Source organism: Falco peregrinus, chromosome 5 (assembly GCF_023634155.1).
Source record: "Falco peregrinus isolate bFalPer1 chromosome 5, bFalPer1.pri, whole genome shotgun sequence".
Taxonomy (NCBI): domain Eukaryota; kingdom Metazoa; phylum Chordata; class Aves; order Falconiformes; family Falconidae; genus Falco; species Falco peregrinus.
In genome coordinates, this window is record NC_073725.1 from 97,051,107 (window position 1) to 97,066,312 (window position 15,206).

The 15,206-nt window shown below is 42.5% G+C and overlaps 1 protein-coding gene across 1 annotated transcript in view; it reads right to left on the reverse strand.

Annotated features, from left to right (window-relative positions):
• Positions 1–6,961: 6,961 nt before the first annotated feature.
• TAFA1 (TAFA chemokine like family member 1) overlaps positions 6,962–15,206 on the reverse strand; it is a 231,202-nt gene continuing 222,957 nt past the window's right edge. The window contains exons 4-5 of the mRNA XM_005229965.4: positions 12,723–12,847; positions 6,962–7,832 (exon numbers count right to left, since the gene is read on the reverse strand). Of these exons, the coding sequence (XP_005230022.1) occupies positions 7,815–7,832; positions 12,723–12,847 (143 nt within the window). The 3' untranslated portion in view covers positions 6,962–7,814. The remainder of the gene's footprint in view (positions 7,833–12,722; positions 12,848–15,206) is intronic.

Below are 15,206 nucleotides of genomic sequence, written 5' to 3' on the forward strand. Positions count from 1 at the left end.
GTAAACAAATCAAAGTAGTCTGACATTAAAAAGAAAAAAGATGCAATATCAAAAAGGTGTTTCAGTTATGAGGGTAGGTTGGAATACTTTTTATAATTCCACAGTGAAGCAAGTGATGAGATTAGCTTTGCTGAATAAATCCAACAGGCTCTTATCATCTGTCTTGTTTTGTATGTCAAGTAAAAGAATAGGCTTTTGTGTATGCAGAATATCATTTCCTCTGCCTCGGACAAAGGCAGGGTGGAGACAGGCTGAAAAGGAGATAGGCTATAATAATATTTAGAAATCAGGTGCTGAGAGAGGAGAAAAGCTAACAGAGAACAAGATATTCTCAGTAATCACACCTCAGCATAGTTGGGCAGAAAAAGTCGCTGTAGGCTCGTAACAGTTTTAGGGCTTTGGGTGCCAGAGTTGCCCCTGCCCCTGCCTTTTTGGGTTCCCTTTCTCCCCTGCCAGCTCAGGAGAAAGCAGTGCAAGGGCATCCCGACTAGGACTACTGTGATTTTCAACCTTTATTTTCCACCTAGTCACTATTTGTGGTCTTTTGAGCCCATCCATTCTTGGAAGTCAAGATCAGAAGAAAATGAAGCCAAATGAATGAAGCATTCATTGAAGTTGCCTCTCGAAGGCACACACCCAGGCTGTGACGCTTCTTTGTTGCACTTGCAGTTGCTGCTTAGCTTAGCTGTCTTTGAGAGCCTGGTGGCCAAACAGAATGAGGGAAAACAGCCAAGCTGCTTAGGGAAAAGCACTGCAGCCTAATTATTCCTCTTGAGCAGCTTGGAACATATACGCCACTTGCTAAAAGAGCAGGTCATTGTAATGAGGTTGTATGCCTTGCTCAGTAGGAAAGCTTTGTTTGGACTGTTGTACTGTGTGGCAAAGTCATAAGTGACACTATCACGCATACCCATCAATCAAATTCAGGCTAGACTTAGCTCAGTGAAGGCGGGTGGAGATATAAAGCTGCTTACGGTGGATCCAGTGCAGCCCCCGGTAGCAGGCACTCAGCGCTAAATGCTAAACTTGCCATTGGCACAATTAAAGCAAAGCTGGGGAGTGCCTGGAGGTAGCACGGAGAGGCAGCGATGTCTTTGTGGTAGATTCCTTGTTTACGTTCATTACTGAGACTTAAATGGGTCTCAAGGTGACTTGTCAGTTACTATTCCAGAAGCAAAGCTAGTGGGAGATTTAAGGGCTTGAATTCAAGAGCCAAGTGCATTTTGTCTTTTAGGACTTTTAGCGTTCAGTATTGAGGCGCTTCACATTGTTGAATGCTTTGAAGGTTGATGTTTTATTTCAAAGATATTTCAGGAAAGATTTTTTTTGAAGCAGAGGAAAGACACAGAGACCATTGTCTTCAGCCTGTAACTTTTCCTCTTTCTCTGCTTTACATCAGTGTCTGTGAGATAATAGTAGGGCTTTAGGGACTTGGTGACAGATTTGTAAAAATGCTGGACCACTTTACATGAGATACTCACTCTCAGCCCAGATAGCAGAGTCTTTCAGAAAGAAAATGGAACTGAAAAAGAACCAGCAAAAAAAAAAAAAAGGCCCGAAAAAACCTGTCTGTTCTTGTATCTCCTATTGTGCATTTAACAGCAACTTGGCTGGCTCTTCGCTCTCTATTTCAAGTCCAAGAAAAGTCTGATTAGATCAATAGTGATAAATTTTCCTCTTGCAGACACACAAGCTAATGGCAAGCCCTCAACAGTCAGCGTGCCAAGCTCTTGGTCCTGGTCAAGGTATAGGGGACTGTAGGAGAAGCTACAAACAGGACATGTTCAGTGAAGGTGAGGAGCTGACAATTAACTCCTCTGCTGCAAATCAAGTACCAGTAGCATCTGCTTTGTACACTAGGGCACACCTGAGATGGAGCCTGTGGCCCTGAGCTGGGGATTGCTGGTGTGGGCAGTGAAATATGGGGAGCTGCTGGCACTGCAGCTGCAGCAAGGTTGGGACCTTGCCTTCCAAAGTACACAGGAAACAGGGAAAAAAAGAAGATCACATAAATCACGGCTGTTGGCGGGGGGGACGGTTGCCTGAATCAGGTCTTGACAGCACAGCTGCTTTTCTGTAGTCTGTGGGGCTATGCTGGTGATAAAAGACTAATAGAGATGGATGAAAATAATTAAGTGGTGTGAAAGAGAGGGGATGAGATGAAATGGAAATGAAATGAAATCGGAAATGAAGAGGAATGGCAGGTGGGAGGAAGAAATTGCATATTCCCCTGAGCAATATTTTAGGTTATGGGTAGTTTGCTTCAAATCTAGGTGGGCCCCCAGCCTTAATTTCTAACTGAATCAAGGACAGCTATCTCACCAAGAAAGCAGATGAGAAATAATGGGAAGCGGGTCAGTAACCTGATGCTCAAACGCGTATATTGTTTCTGGTCATACAAATTTGACCATATTGCTGCATGGTGGGAAACCAAAAATAATCTGACAAACAAATATTGGATGAAAATATGTCATACCCAGGCCTGTCATGTGGGAAAGGCCTCTGAACATCTCTAAGATGCACTCAGGAATTAGAGGTACTTGCCAAACAACAGCAAAAGGTTTTATCAAAGATCTGCCAAGTGTGCCCACAGATACATATTTGTCAAAATTAATTTCCCCCCCGCCATGATGTAGTTACCCCATGTAGTACCCTGTCCCCTGGCAGTGGTGCTCCTGCTTTTCAGTAGAGAACAAGTTATTTGTGCTTCTTGTTGGCTGGTTCAGGCACTTTCTGGTGTGAGGCAACGTGAACTTTCTCTGCTCAAAGTCAACTCTTACATGAAAATCATTCCATCAGATGGGTATCTCTGAGAACTCGTGACCTCCAGAAGAAGAACTGTTGGCTACACCTGTTTCTCAGCCCATCAGGGTTAGACACAGCCATTTGTGTGCCTTTTTCTGTCTCCGCTTTCATCTGAAAGGCTTGAGGCAGCTTCTACTAAGGAGCCATGAAACCAAACTAATGCAGAACTGTGTCACTCCGTCCCTGTGGGAGCAGAAGAGGCTGGAGTAGGTGTAGTGGTGGTCTTCCATGCACCAGTGGTTTGGAAATCCCAGCTGAAGGGAGGTGAACAAGTGCTGAGCAGTTGGTGCTTGCAGACGATTGTCCACATGTGACTGCAGGCACCCTATTTCTGCTCTCTGCGACCCCTGCTGAGCACCAGGGTCTGCTGTCAGTGAAATTTCACTGATGGGAACCATAGATGAACCACCTGCAATGACGACCTAAAATCCAGCAGTCCTCAGTTCTACTGCTGGCTCTGCTGCAGGACTTTTAGCATAACCTTGAGCTGGTCTCAGGTTGTACGAGTCTCGGTTTCCTACCTGCAAAGCAGAGGATTCAGTTCCTTTTCCTCAGAGCGGCACAGTTTTATAAAGTATAAATATTTGTGAAGTTAAGTGTTTTGACTGTGTGAGCATTTCAGAGAAGAAACCATAAATACGTGCCAGGCCTATGATCTGAATTCAAACCGGTGAACTAGAAAAAGTGTTGACAGCCTTAAACCAACTGCCCTGTACACACATCTCCTTCTGTCTACCTGAAAGATTATTTGTGGAATGTGTTTCTATTTTTCTCTGACAAAAAATACAATACCAAGCAAAGAAGCATGACCCATTTCTTTGTCAGGCAAGCTCTAAACCCTGCTTACTGGGATGTGACCGAGGTATTGATAAAAGAGAAGCTCATTTTAGGCCACAATATTCATCCTGCCACTGAAGAAGAAACAAGGACTGCCACCTTCAGATGAGATGGATGTGCTTTCAAAGCCAAGGTATGTTTATCTTCTCCACAACTTCGCTATGAACTTTAATTATATTTGGACCATACAGTGAAACAAAAAAGTGGCAAATGAGGAGAGTTAGGAGCATAACTGATCATTTTATAATAGGAAAATATACAAGCAATACACCACTGAAAGTATCTTCAAACTCTGCTAATGGTCTGATCAATAGGTCTGATAAGAGCATCACTCATCATAAACTATATCGCTGTCAGTACTCTTTCATGGTCCTTCCTCTGTGTACTGCCAAGTCTGGGTGCACGTCATGTGTGTAATTGTTGGTCACAGGAGTGAACTTTCTCCAAGGCTTTTTTTCTTCAAATATAGCACGTAGCATATTCAAAGCAGTATCAAGTCATACCACACTGAGCTCTTTATTGCCAGAGATTTTTGGACAGAAGCATATCATCTAGATGTTCTGAATCAAGATGATAGCTGCTTTTTCGTTTAGTTTTTTTTTTAGCATTTTCTCCAACTTATACATTTTAAATTTACATAACTTGGTTTCACACGTCTGAAGAAGAAACACTGACATAAATCTAAGTTTATCTTCTATGCATTTACAAATATTTTTCTTTTTTCCCTGACATGTCTCTGTCTAGACTTCTGCCAGATTGCAGGAACTTTAACTTTCTCTTCTGTTGATGTAAATACCTTTTAGCATTATGCAAAGAATGGCACGACTGTCACTTTCTCATGAGGATGTGGGACCCCTTCACTCCACCACCGAAGTGCTTTGAGTTTCCATTGGCCAGGGTAAGCTGCTCTGACATCTTCCAGCTGCACACTGCGGTACTGTGCGTATCACTGAAAGACACGATCATTGTGACTACAGGTTGGTTGAATTTTTTTATTATTGTTTTCAGTTCGGTTCACTGAAACAATGAAGGTTAGCTGCATCCAGCTATTAATTTGACTTCGCGTTTTATTAGTCATTATTTTTGCAAAGGCCTTAATTCCCCTCTAAAACATTTTAATTAAAACAGCAATTTCTCAGCGCCACACTTCATGAGCAGATTTTGCAGCAACTTCAAAGAGACGCAGATGTTTACTGAATTTGGTGTGGTGATATTTGAGGCTGCCTACTGGCAAAGAAAAATTCATAAACATCTCTAAGAAACTTTGCTGTGGTAATGACAACATTTCCTTCTTATATTTGAGCAAGGCTAATATTTCCCAATCTGAACAGGCATATTTCATAGACACAGGCATAAACATTGTTAGCTACTCACAGAATGAGCCACGTCAGATACACCGCTCTGGGGTAAATACCTCTCAATGGTGATATCTTGGGCTTTGATTACGGGTACAAGAGGCCACGGGTTAGTTTTCTCTGTGTATGTCACCTTATAAAGTATCAGTAGACTGGGCATAAGAAAACCAAAGTTCAATTTCTGTTCGATTTTCCATAACCCTCCAATGTGATTGTGGCTTTGTGTGCCTCAGTTCCTACTGGTAAAGGGATGATAACATATCCTGGCTTTTAATCAACTTACCCCCTGGTGGCAGGGTCTATCTGCTAGTACACCAAGGGCTTCCTAGCTCTAGAGGGTCCTGGGTTTTTAAACTGTTGTTCTAGTAAAATTAAGAAGTGCTATGGATTTCTTTTGGAGGAGGTTCTCCTCACTTGGGGCAGGTGAACCTGGAGTTGGTCTGATGAGCTCATTTTAGGAGCACACCTATCTGTGGGTAACCAGGCAGGGAGTGGTCCCCTCTGAAGTCAAATGACAGGGCTGGGGACACATCGCCATGGCAGACCATATCTAAACCACAGACTAGGGTCCAGGTATCTTCTGTGGTTCAGGCAGGTGGCTGTGGCCAGAGAACATGTGGCCTGTCCAGTTGGGCCACCAGTGAAGCTGGTCTCCATGTGTGAGGACCTACAACTGGAGGTGAGGCTCATGGATCTGTGTAGCCTTTCTGTGCACAGGAGAAAACAAGTTTCTTCCCTGGACACTTTCCACTCTCCTATCTCTCTGAAAGGACAGATATGAAAGGGCAATAATGGAAATACTTGGAAACAGCATAACCATTTCCACTGGGAGCATCAAGCAAGGACCAGCACGGAAAGCTGGCATGGAGTATGGCGTGACACGTCATGTAGCTACTTTAATATCCAATGTAATTACAGTGAAAAATTTCTGCCTCTTGAAGCATCAGGGATTGAAGTGGTTGCCCTGAAGGAGGAGAAAGAAAGTTAGTGGGAGAATTTTGACCAACTCAAGGTCGGGAAGTGCATTGGATTAAAAGTGATCAGCATGGCCAAAGGGGTCCTGTGAGAGACAGGTAAGCAGGCTGAAAGGAAACTGGAAATATTAAAGAAAAGAAGCTGGACTGGATAGAACAAGTTTTACCATTCCCTGTTCCTCTTTAATTTGGTAGAATTAGGCGTACTGAAGGGTAGATTGCCCAGACTCATGCATGACAGCAAGATATTTTCCACATGAATAAACCCCATGAAACTAATTGGACTGCTCACAAAAGTGCCTGGGAACATGAACTAGGCTTGCACATTTCAGCCCTCAGATCTGATCTTTCTTCAGCAATGCAGGGGCCAGGCTGCACGGTGAACAGCAACAGCTTAGCTAGGAATGTGAGCTCAAACCGCTCGCAGTGAGTAGATTAATGTCTCTGTGGATGCATCCTTGCTGAAGAGCATCTCATCTCAGCTGAATTCACCTTAGTAAGAAACAGGTTAAAATTAAACTGAAAGCAACTGTTCCTGAAACAAAAGCAGGGCTCAGACACAGTCTGCTTACCACAAACTGGTGTACGTTTGCTGGGCCATGGAATTGCCCACGTGTATGCTTGTAGCTGGTGGCAAATGCTCCCCGGGAGAGTTAGCCTGGCCTGCGACAAGGGAAACTTAAATTTAGGTTGTTCTCCCACATGTGCTGTGGGATAAGAGCACACAGCCAGGCAGCCCCTTGCGTGCGGGTGTGCCTGAGCACTCGAGATGTCCACAGGGGAATTCACTTAAGCTGAAATGCTCGTTCACCAATTGCAAATGGGCTCATAAAAACCCAAACCATATGTAAAATCCCTCTCGCATGTTAGTCTGGAAAGAAATAGCTTTGTCGTTGTTTCAAAGAATTAGTGAGCCAACGATGCAAAGCTTTGGAGTTGGTTACTGGGTTTTTACTGTAGTCTCTACGAGCTATACAAAGTCTGAAGACATTGTACGTACAGTACATCTTTAATAAGAAGGGAGCTCACAGTCTACCAAACTCTGCCAAATAAACTTTTAATACATACTGTACTTCACTCAGTAGTTGTCCATCTCTTCTTCATAGAATATCTAACAGCTCTAAAAATATTTTCTTGGAAGAGGATAGAATTATCATTGTTATATATCAATCAAGTATGGTTAATGAAGCAAAGCCAGCATGCTAGTATTGCACAAGGGGAAAAGCCTCCAGAACACAAAGTGGAACAACAAATGCCCTCGAAATTCTGCCGAAGGGAACAGGAAGCTCTGGATGCCACATCAGTAGGATTCGTGTAGCTCTTAGGCATCCTTGTACCGCAGCAGGTTTGCTTTGCCTCTTCACTGCCACATTTCTCTCAGAAACAGGTAGGGATCTTCCAGACCATTACAAAAAAAGAAAAAAAAATTTAAAAATTACAGCAGCTGCAGCAAAGTGTGGTACTATTCAATTTCTTGAAGACTGAGGCTTTTATTTCAAAATATCATATATTAATATATATATATTTCTATATATATACTTTAACTGGTATAAAGTAAATTGTAGATCCAAACTTATACTGTTGTTTGTATTTCGCAATCTTGGAAACTTTACCAAAGGAACCATTTTCTTCATTTTTATTTTCAGCTGTCAAAAATCAGGGGCATTGTTTCCACTGAATGCTTTCTTTTACACAGTAAAGCCACTGTTGTTATCTGGTAAACAGTCAAAGTGCAAATAAGAAATCCATTTGGCTTGTAAATGCTGAGATGGTTTTAAACTTTCAAGACTTTGTCCTCACAAATCAGCAGGGATTTCACTGTCTCCGTGCAGGCGGCGCGCTGTTAGGTCCTCGGGTGGATCTGCCATAAGAAAGTGCGAAAGAGTCAGTTATACAAAATATGTTCTGACAGGAAAGAAAGACCCAGGCTTTGCGGCGCTTTGCCTTGCTCAGGATATTGCTGAGTTTAAACCGCAGTATTTTGGGAGGGTTCTTTTCTCTTGGGACTGCACAGATTGACAGATATGCAAGAGGCAGGTGCTGAGCGAGCTCCTGCCTGGGCCTTGGGAGATCCTGGATGAGCATCGTTCACCCGGGCCGGCAGCGCAGGAGATGCCAGGACAACCTTGGGTGTGGGGCCATGCTCACCCCAGCCCCCCACCCTCCCCTTCTCAGAGTGATGCTGGTAGCTTCTGCTGGACAAGGACAGGCAGATGGATCCATCTGACCGGTTCATTTGGATCCCCATCAATCCACGTACCCAAAGGGGGCAGGATAGGAGTGACCAGCTATATACTAGACTGGCAAGTCTGACCGACTTCATCTACTCACCTCGGGTGAGATAACACGGCCTGCAACAGACCGTAAACACCATTGCTCTTTATGACTAACACCACAATTGATCTGAGTGAGCGTGCTAATGGCTTGAAGAGGAAACACCACCGCCCAGAGGTTTGTTTTTTTTTAGGATGCTGGAATAAGAATGACTGACCAGAAGCAAAAATAGCTCTCTCGAGGAGAGGCTTTTGTTTCTTCCCCACACTGATACACACAGATGAATGGCACAAGGGGTCCAACCCTTTGCTAGATGACTAGGTCAGCAATGAAACTCAAATTGACTTGAATACGGGCAGGTTCAGGCATTAAATCAGTGCTACAAATTATTAGCTAAGCACTAGGTGATATGATGAAATGCAGCAGTAGGTCTTATAGCAGGAGGTATTTGCTATGTTGTGCTCTACTGCTTTGAACTGACCTCTTAATTACAGAGACTGTTATTATAAAAATAGAGGTGTTTCTTCACTGCTCTAAAGAAAAATTTAATCTGGATATCATCTGACATATTAACCCAGTTGGACAGTTTAAAAAAAGGAAATAAAACTCTGGGTTCATTTACCATTTCCTTCCTTCCCCCAGTTCCCATTTTCTGCTCTCCTGGTTTGCCACTGACAAGTGACCCTGCTGGGTTTTCTCTCTCGGGGATGAATATCACCCTTTCTCATTTGTACACTGCCTCAATACTTTCTGTGGTTGGTGTAGGAGCAGGGAATGGCAAGGGACTGAGGGGCCGTGGACACCTCAGATGTCATTTGCTGCAGCTTGAGATGAGCAGTGGCTGGTAAGAAATGTGATGCTCAAGTCCCACTGGGTGCCGTGAGATGGCCTGTGTGTGTCTGGTGGCAGAAGGTACGGTAAGCCAAGTGTTACTCTGAAAACTGGGGGGTGGGTGGCCCTGATGGAGGGTGCAGGCTGTGAAGCTGGAGAGGTGCTTCAAGCTGAGCTGCTCTGCCAGCCCCCGATGGCTCAATGCTTTAATTTCCATTATTTATTTATATATACATATAAAAATATATATACACGTATTTTATATATATATATAATATTTAATTTCTCCACACTGCAGTAGAAAAACAGCTTGTTGAAATATTTAGAGGGCTAGTACATGAATGCCAGGTGTTGTTTGCGTGGAGTACACACAAAGGGCATTTTGCAGTGCAGCATGCACAGGAGCCCAGGCTGAGAGCCCCGGGGAAGAGCATTGCGCAGAAAGTCCTGTGTGGACACCAATCCAATGTCCAGAACTTGTGAGTGACTCCCTTGCTCAGATGGGAAGTGGCAAAACTTGGGATGCATGAAGAGCCATGTTTCCATGTTTTTTAGAAGCTCTGGTTCTTACAGGCATTTATGTGCCCTTGTCGGCATCATCTCCCAGCATCCAGACTGAGACTGTGCTCTTGCATGTTCCCAGGTGCTGGCTGCTCTGCTGAAGTATAGTGATGTGATCTCCAGCCAGGTCCTAGTACAGCTCCAAGAGCCCCAAATTTTTAAGGAAAGCATTGAAGCTTATGTTCTTAACAAAAAGGAGTGAATAGGGATCAAAAAAGCATTGAAACTGCTCCAAAATTGAATTACAACCTGATTTTTTCCCAGTGTTTGTCACCTGCTCTGACCATCAGTAGAAAAGAAATTGATTTACAGAGGCCATGAGCTTTATATCTTTGGCATTAACAACTTAATTAGTGAGCTACGCTAAAGGACTAAACACAGGAATAAATGCATGAAAGGGAAGGAATGGAGGATGTGCTGGCAAAGCCTTCACAGGGTCTGTTGTCCACCTTCTTCTGACACTAATCAGTATTAATCATATCTGAGAACCAAAGATGAAGTAATACACTACACTGTAAAATTACGTATATTGTGTATATACATGTATTCATATATATACACACATACACACATGCTTATATGTGATTTAGTGCGGCTCTTGAAGAATATACTAATAGGTATTTTAATCCTGCAAGTCAAATGCAAATGTTTTCCTTGTCAGACAGCAGCCGCCTAATGTAAATGTTTCTAGTGTAAGGAAAAGCCTTCATTAAAACCGTTTACAATGTACAGCCTATGGTAACTTGCTCTAGCTTTTTGGCTGATCACCACAGATATATCTGGGATGTTGACTGATTTGTCTTGTTTCTTCTTTCTTAACTTCCTTAACTACACAGATTAGACACACATGGCCCAATCTTGCAGCCTGGACTGGGGTCAGTACAGATTATAGGGTAATCTCTTTCCCTGATGCCATCTGAAATGACAAAACAAAGAGAAAAATGCCTGTTTCAGGATCTGATTTCTTCCATTATTTTATATTTATGTTGCTAGACTTGATGCAGCAGTACAGATTCAAGCAAAGTTTCAGGGATTATAGAGTAGAATTTTCCTTAAAAAATGCAAGAGGCAGTTGCTAAGCACATCATGTCATGTTGCCTTTGTCAATTGCATTCTGTAATGATATTTTAAAGCAACAAAGCAAAATTCTACTGGAAGCAGCACCATAAGGTACTCCCCTCACAAGCTAATTAAAATAACTCCTGTGGGTAAATGAAGAAATATTTTTTCAGTTATGAGCACTCACTCTGTAAGTATTTAATTTAAATGAAATACAATAATGCATACTGAATAGATTGGACCACACATCTGCATATTAATGAAGCTGCTAAATTTCTAGCAATCGCTTCTAGATGCAGGCTATCGCCTAAAAGTAGTTTATGTGATGAGGGTTGGGGGAGTTAAGAGCAGGACAATTTCACAGAAAAAACCAAAATGCAATTCCTAAATTATATAATTTGCAGACAGACTGCAGAAGTACCGAGTTATTGTAATTTAACAAAAGTATAACATATTTCCCCGTGTTGCTTATTACTTCTTTAATATCACTTTCTTCCATTTTAATTTCCCAATTCAATGAGGAAAACGTTGCCTCCCTGAAAAGGACATGTAGTAAGTTTGGTTTTTTGTTTAATTGCACTGCAAGGCACATACATTAGGGCACCATCTTCCAGTGGTGTTTCAGTGTGGATAGATCAGTTGTGAGCATAGAGTGGTTTGCAGCAACAAAAGTACTGCAGGAAGAAATTGAGTCAAGGAATCACAGTTCCCTCCATGCTTTCTGTTTTGCTTTGTGAGATGATGAAGAGCTGATACGCATCCTGCTTTCAGGGGCCACTTACTGCCTTCTGCAAGGAAAACCTCCTAAATTATAGTGCTGCGATGTGGTGGAGAGATTAGCCATGCCAGAAGGTACCATTCAAGAAACTAGGGTTGCAAAACAGATCACTCATCCTGGGGTAAATCATATGGAGGGAAAGAAAAGACTTGAGAGGGCATGGGGATCAGCTGGGGTAAAATCTCCTCCTTCAACAAAAGGCCTAGAAGACATGAAAAATGACTAGAGGTAGGATCGTAGGAAAAGGAAGAAGTCAGGGAATTCTGGCTTTAAGCTTCACATTCCTGTGAATTAGTAGCTGGGTATGAGTATGTAGAATTTCTTAATGAACAGGGAAAAATGTCTTGAAAAATCGCTGTATTTTTTTTTCATTTAGCAGGTTTCAAAAGTTATTTTCCACTTCACTGAAAAACAAAAGTTATTAATTTATAAAAAAATATCTCGAGTTGACAACTATGTCATTTTTCTCAGAAAAAAAAACCTATCATGGTATGAAAATAATCAAAATTGTTGTATACAGGTATAGGTGGCAGTTTTAAGCAGATGTTGTGAAACACTTGCACAATGCAAAAATAAAAGCTAGACTCTATTTTTGAAAAACACTTTTCCCCCCCCCCAAAGCGAATCTCATAATGAGAGTTTAGCCAGCTCATTCACACTTTCTCTATTTGCAGCCGCATCTCCACCTTTTCCTAGCCGTGCATGGTGAAAGCTGTCATCACTTGTTGGCCTGGGTTACCTGAATCTTCAGTATCTCAAGAGTATGTTACTAATGGGTGCACAGGGCTAGAGCTGCTCTGAAGTAAGACCTGAAATGCAGATAGTGAGTTGAGTCCTCAGCACCATTTCATGCTACAAAGCACATCTACAGCTGTTAATACAGATGTGGCCTGGAACAGCCCAGGAATGGATGTGGGATCCAGCAGTTCCCTTCGATCTAGTATTCTTCCCTTTAGCCTCCAGAAACAAGCTCAGTGATGTGCACTAGGGTTTTTTTCTGAGGTGACCACGTCTATAAGAAAGTGACCTGGCAATCCAGCAGCTCCAAGCCTGGACCCAGGTGACCAGCCTGAATCCATCTGAATTTTCACGAAATTATAGCCAGAGGCTTTGGATGGCTGGGGAGGTATGCAGTGAGCTATAAGACTTTTACAGCAGACATGATGATGGAAAAGCTATGGGCGAGCAATCATTAGCGACCCCCATTCCTATTAGGACCTCCTGGGTATAGGCAGAAAGACAACTTACTCTGGTGGTCTTGATTTTATTGCCAGTCGCACACATCCATCCAGAATTATCAGGCAATGTCTTACATTCCTCTCCTTCTAGGCAGGGCTCCATCTCACACCACCATTTCCCGATCACTATTGAAGCTAAAAGAGGAAAGACAACGTTCACAACTATGTTATAATGAAAAATCTAATTAAATAATATCTCAGGGGTCTAACACTGCATTTAAGAGGCAGAGTGTCCCTTCTAAACCCTTCAGTTGAAATTCAGTTGCAAGGAGATCACATTTAATTACTTGTTTTGCATCCTATATTCTCCAAGACAGTGCATTGCTTGCCGTAGCTTCTTTATACACGGGATTTAGTCTGCTGTCACGCTGTGACTGCGGGGAACGCTGCGATGGCAGCAGCCCTGGCTCAGACCGAAGGCCCCCCCACCCTAACAGCCCGTCTGTCCCAGTGGCCCATCTGATCTTTACGGACATATATAAGACCAAGGCAAGTCGAAAGAGATTTTCCTCAGAATATTCTCCAGGTCTTCAGGACTTGTGGCTCAGGGTGCTCCAGAATAAACACTGTCTGTTTTGCTTTCCATGCCTACAGCTGGCTTTTTCTTCCACAAATCTGTGCAGAATTTTTTGAACCCATTGCAGACTTTTAGCTTTGACAGTATCCCATGGCAGGGAGCATCACGACTAGAAATAGAAGGTAACGTTGTGCTGAACAGCAGCAGAAGTTCAGTTTGTTGAAACATGATTATGAACTTTATGGAAACCACATTATCTCTAACAGTAACTTTAAATTTCCAAATATTTAATGTTGTAAATAATGACAGTGTTTGGATCTTGTTGTTTGAATTTAATTGGCACATATGTTTACAACCTTGAGTGTACCTTAATGAAGTTTCTTGCCTGGGAATTGGTATCTGTCTATAACCTTAACTGTATCTTAATGACATTTTTTGTCTGGGGATTTTGATAAACTTTAGCTAACCTTGCAAACTGTGACTAGCTGGTGCATGAGTGGCTCTGTCTGTAGTTTGTTTTCCTTGGCAAGAAGCACTCATGAAGCCTCACTCTCAAAGCTTCATGCACGCTCACTCAGAAATGCTTAACCCATTCATATCACCCCCACACAGCTACTTCGAGCCTATAATAAACCTTTGGAGCAGCAGACTACCTTAGATCTGGAAAATGCCCTGTTGTGCATGCATTGATTTAAGGATATTTCAGAGTTTATAATTAAAGTATTGATTTATTTTCTATCTAGTTGTAATCTGTTTATGCTCACAAAATCCTAAGGAAACACCCAAAGACCCATCTGCAGCTGCTATTAACGCCCATCCCCTCACTTCACAGCTATGTAGATGAAGCTAGAAGTCCCTTTTTCTCTCATCTCTAACATATGACAAACCACTCAGAAATAAACACACTGAACCCGCATACTAGATAATCCTAGACTAAAAAGTATGCATCACTATTCCATTCATCATGCAAGAGGAGGCTCTGTGTGGCACAGAGAGCAGGAGGCTGGAGAAGAGAGACTCAACAAGGGACAAAAGAGGGACTCTGGCATTTTCAGTAACACGTGAACTGTATTCTTGCTTTTGGGTGAGGAGAGGTGGGTGCTAGGGGACTATGGTTTCAAAGTTACCTGTCATCAGCATTATCTACACAGTTATACCCATCACACTATCTTACCAGAGCTGCTGTTGTCCCGCCTAAGCACCTGACTTTATTGCTCCAAACCTAATTTACTAGAAATGGTTCCCCTTTTGATCTAGCCCTGAAAGGAAAACCATGTTTTCATAGGACTGTTCCAATTTTGCATTTTGTTTGCCAGTGTGGTATAGCAAAAACAAACCACTGCCAAGACGGTCAGTCCTCAGCCACTTGGAAGTCTTCTGGCAGCCTCACGTAATTACCTCTTCTCCTTAGTGCTCCCCTGACTTTCTGATCCAGCTTCCTCTGCTGCAGACTAACAAACAACGTGCAGAGACGCAAGCATGCAGGTATGTCATACTATAAATGTGTATTTCCAAATGGGAAACGTAGGTACACACAATTACTCCCAAATTAAGCCAAATACTATATTCTTTAGGTAAGAATGTAAGAGAGAGAAATAATTTATATTGTTTAAATGAACACAGAAGTATGTCATGGTGCCCAGCAAGGAAGCTGTCTTTCACATAAAGCTGGTAGTAAACTCGGGGAAATAAAAATTCTTAATTACAGGGTGGGAAATCCTGTAAAGAAGGTCAAGTATACGTACATTAAATGTCACTATTATTTCCTTTAAAGTGCAATTAAGACTTCCTTTGGAAAGGTGAGGTCTTTGCTCCTCAGATAAGCTGAACAAACCAGCCCCTGCCACTTGTTGAGGCGCACGGTTGATCTGCATGGCATATGGTGAGCCATGCTGGAGTGCAGCCAAGTATAGCCCAGTTTAGTGCAAAATAACCCAGAATGAGAAGCAATATTTCTGAGTCAGCTAATTAACGGTA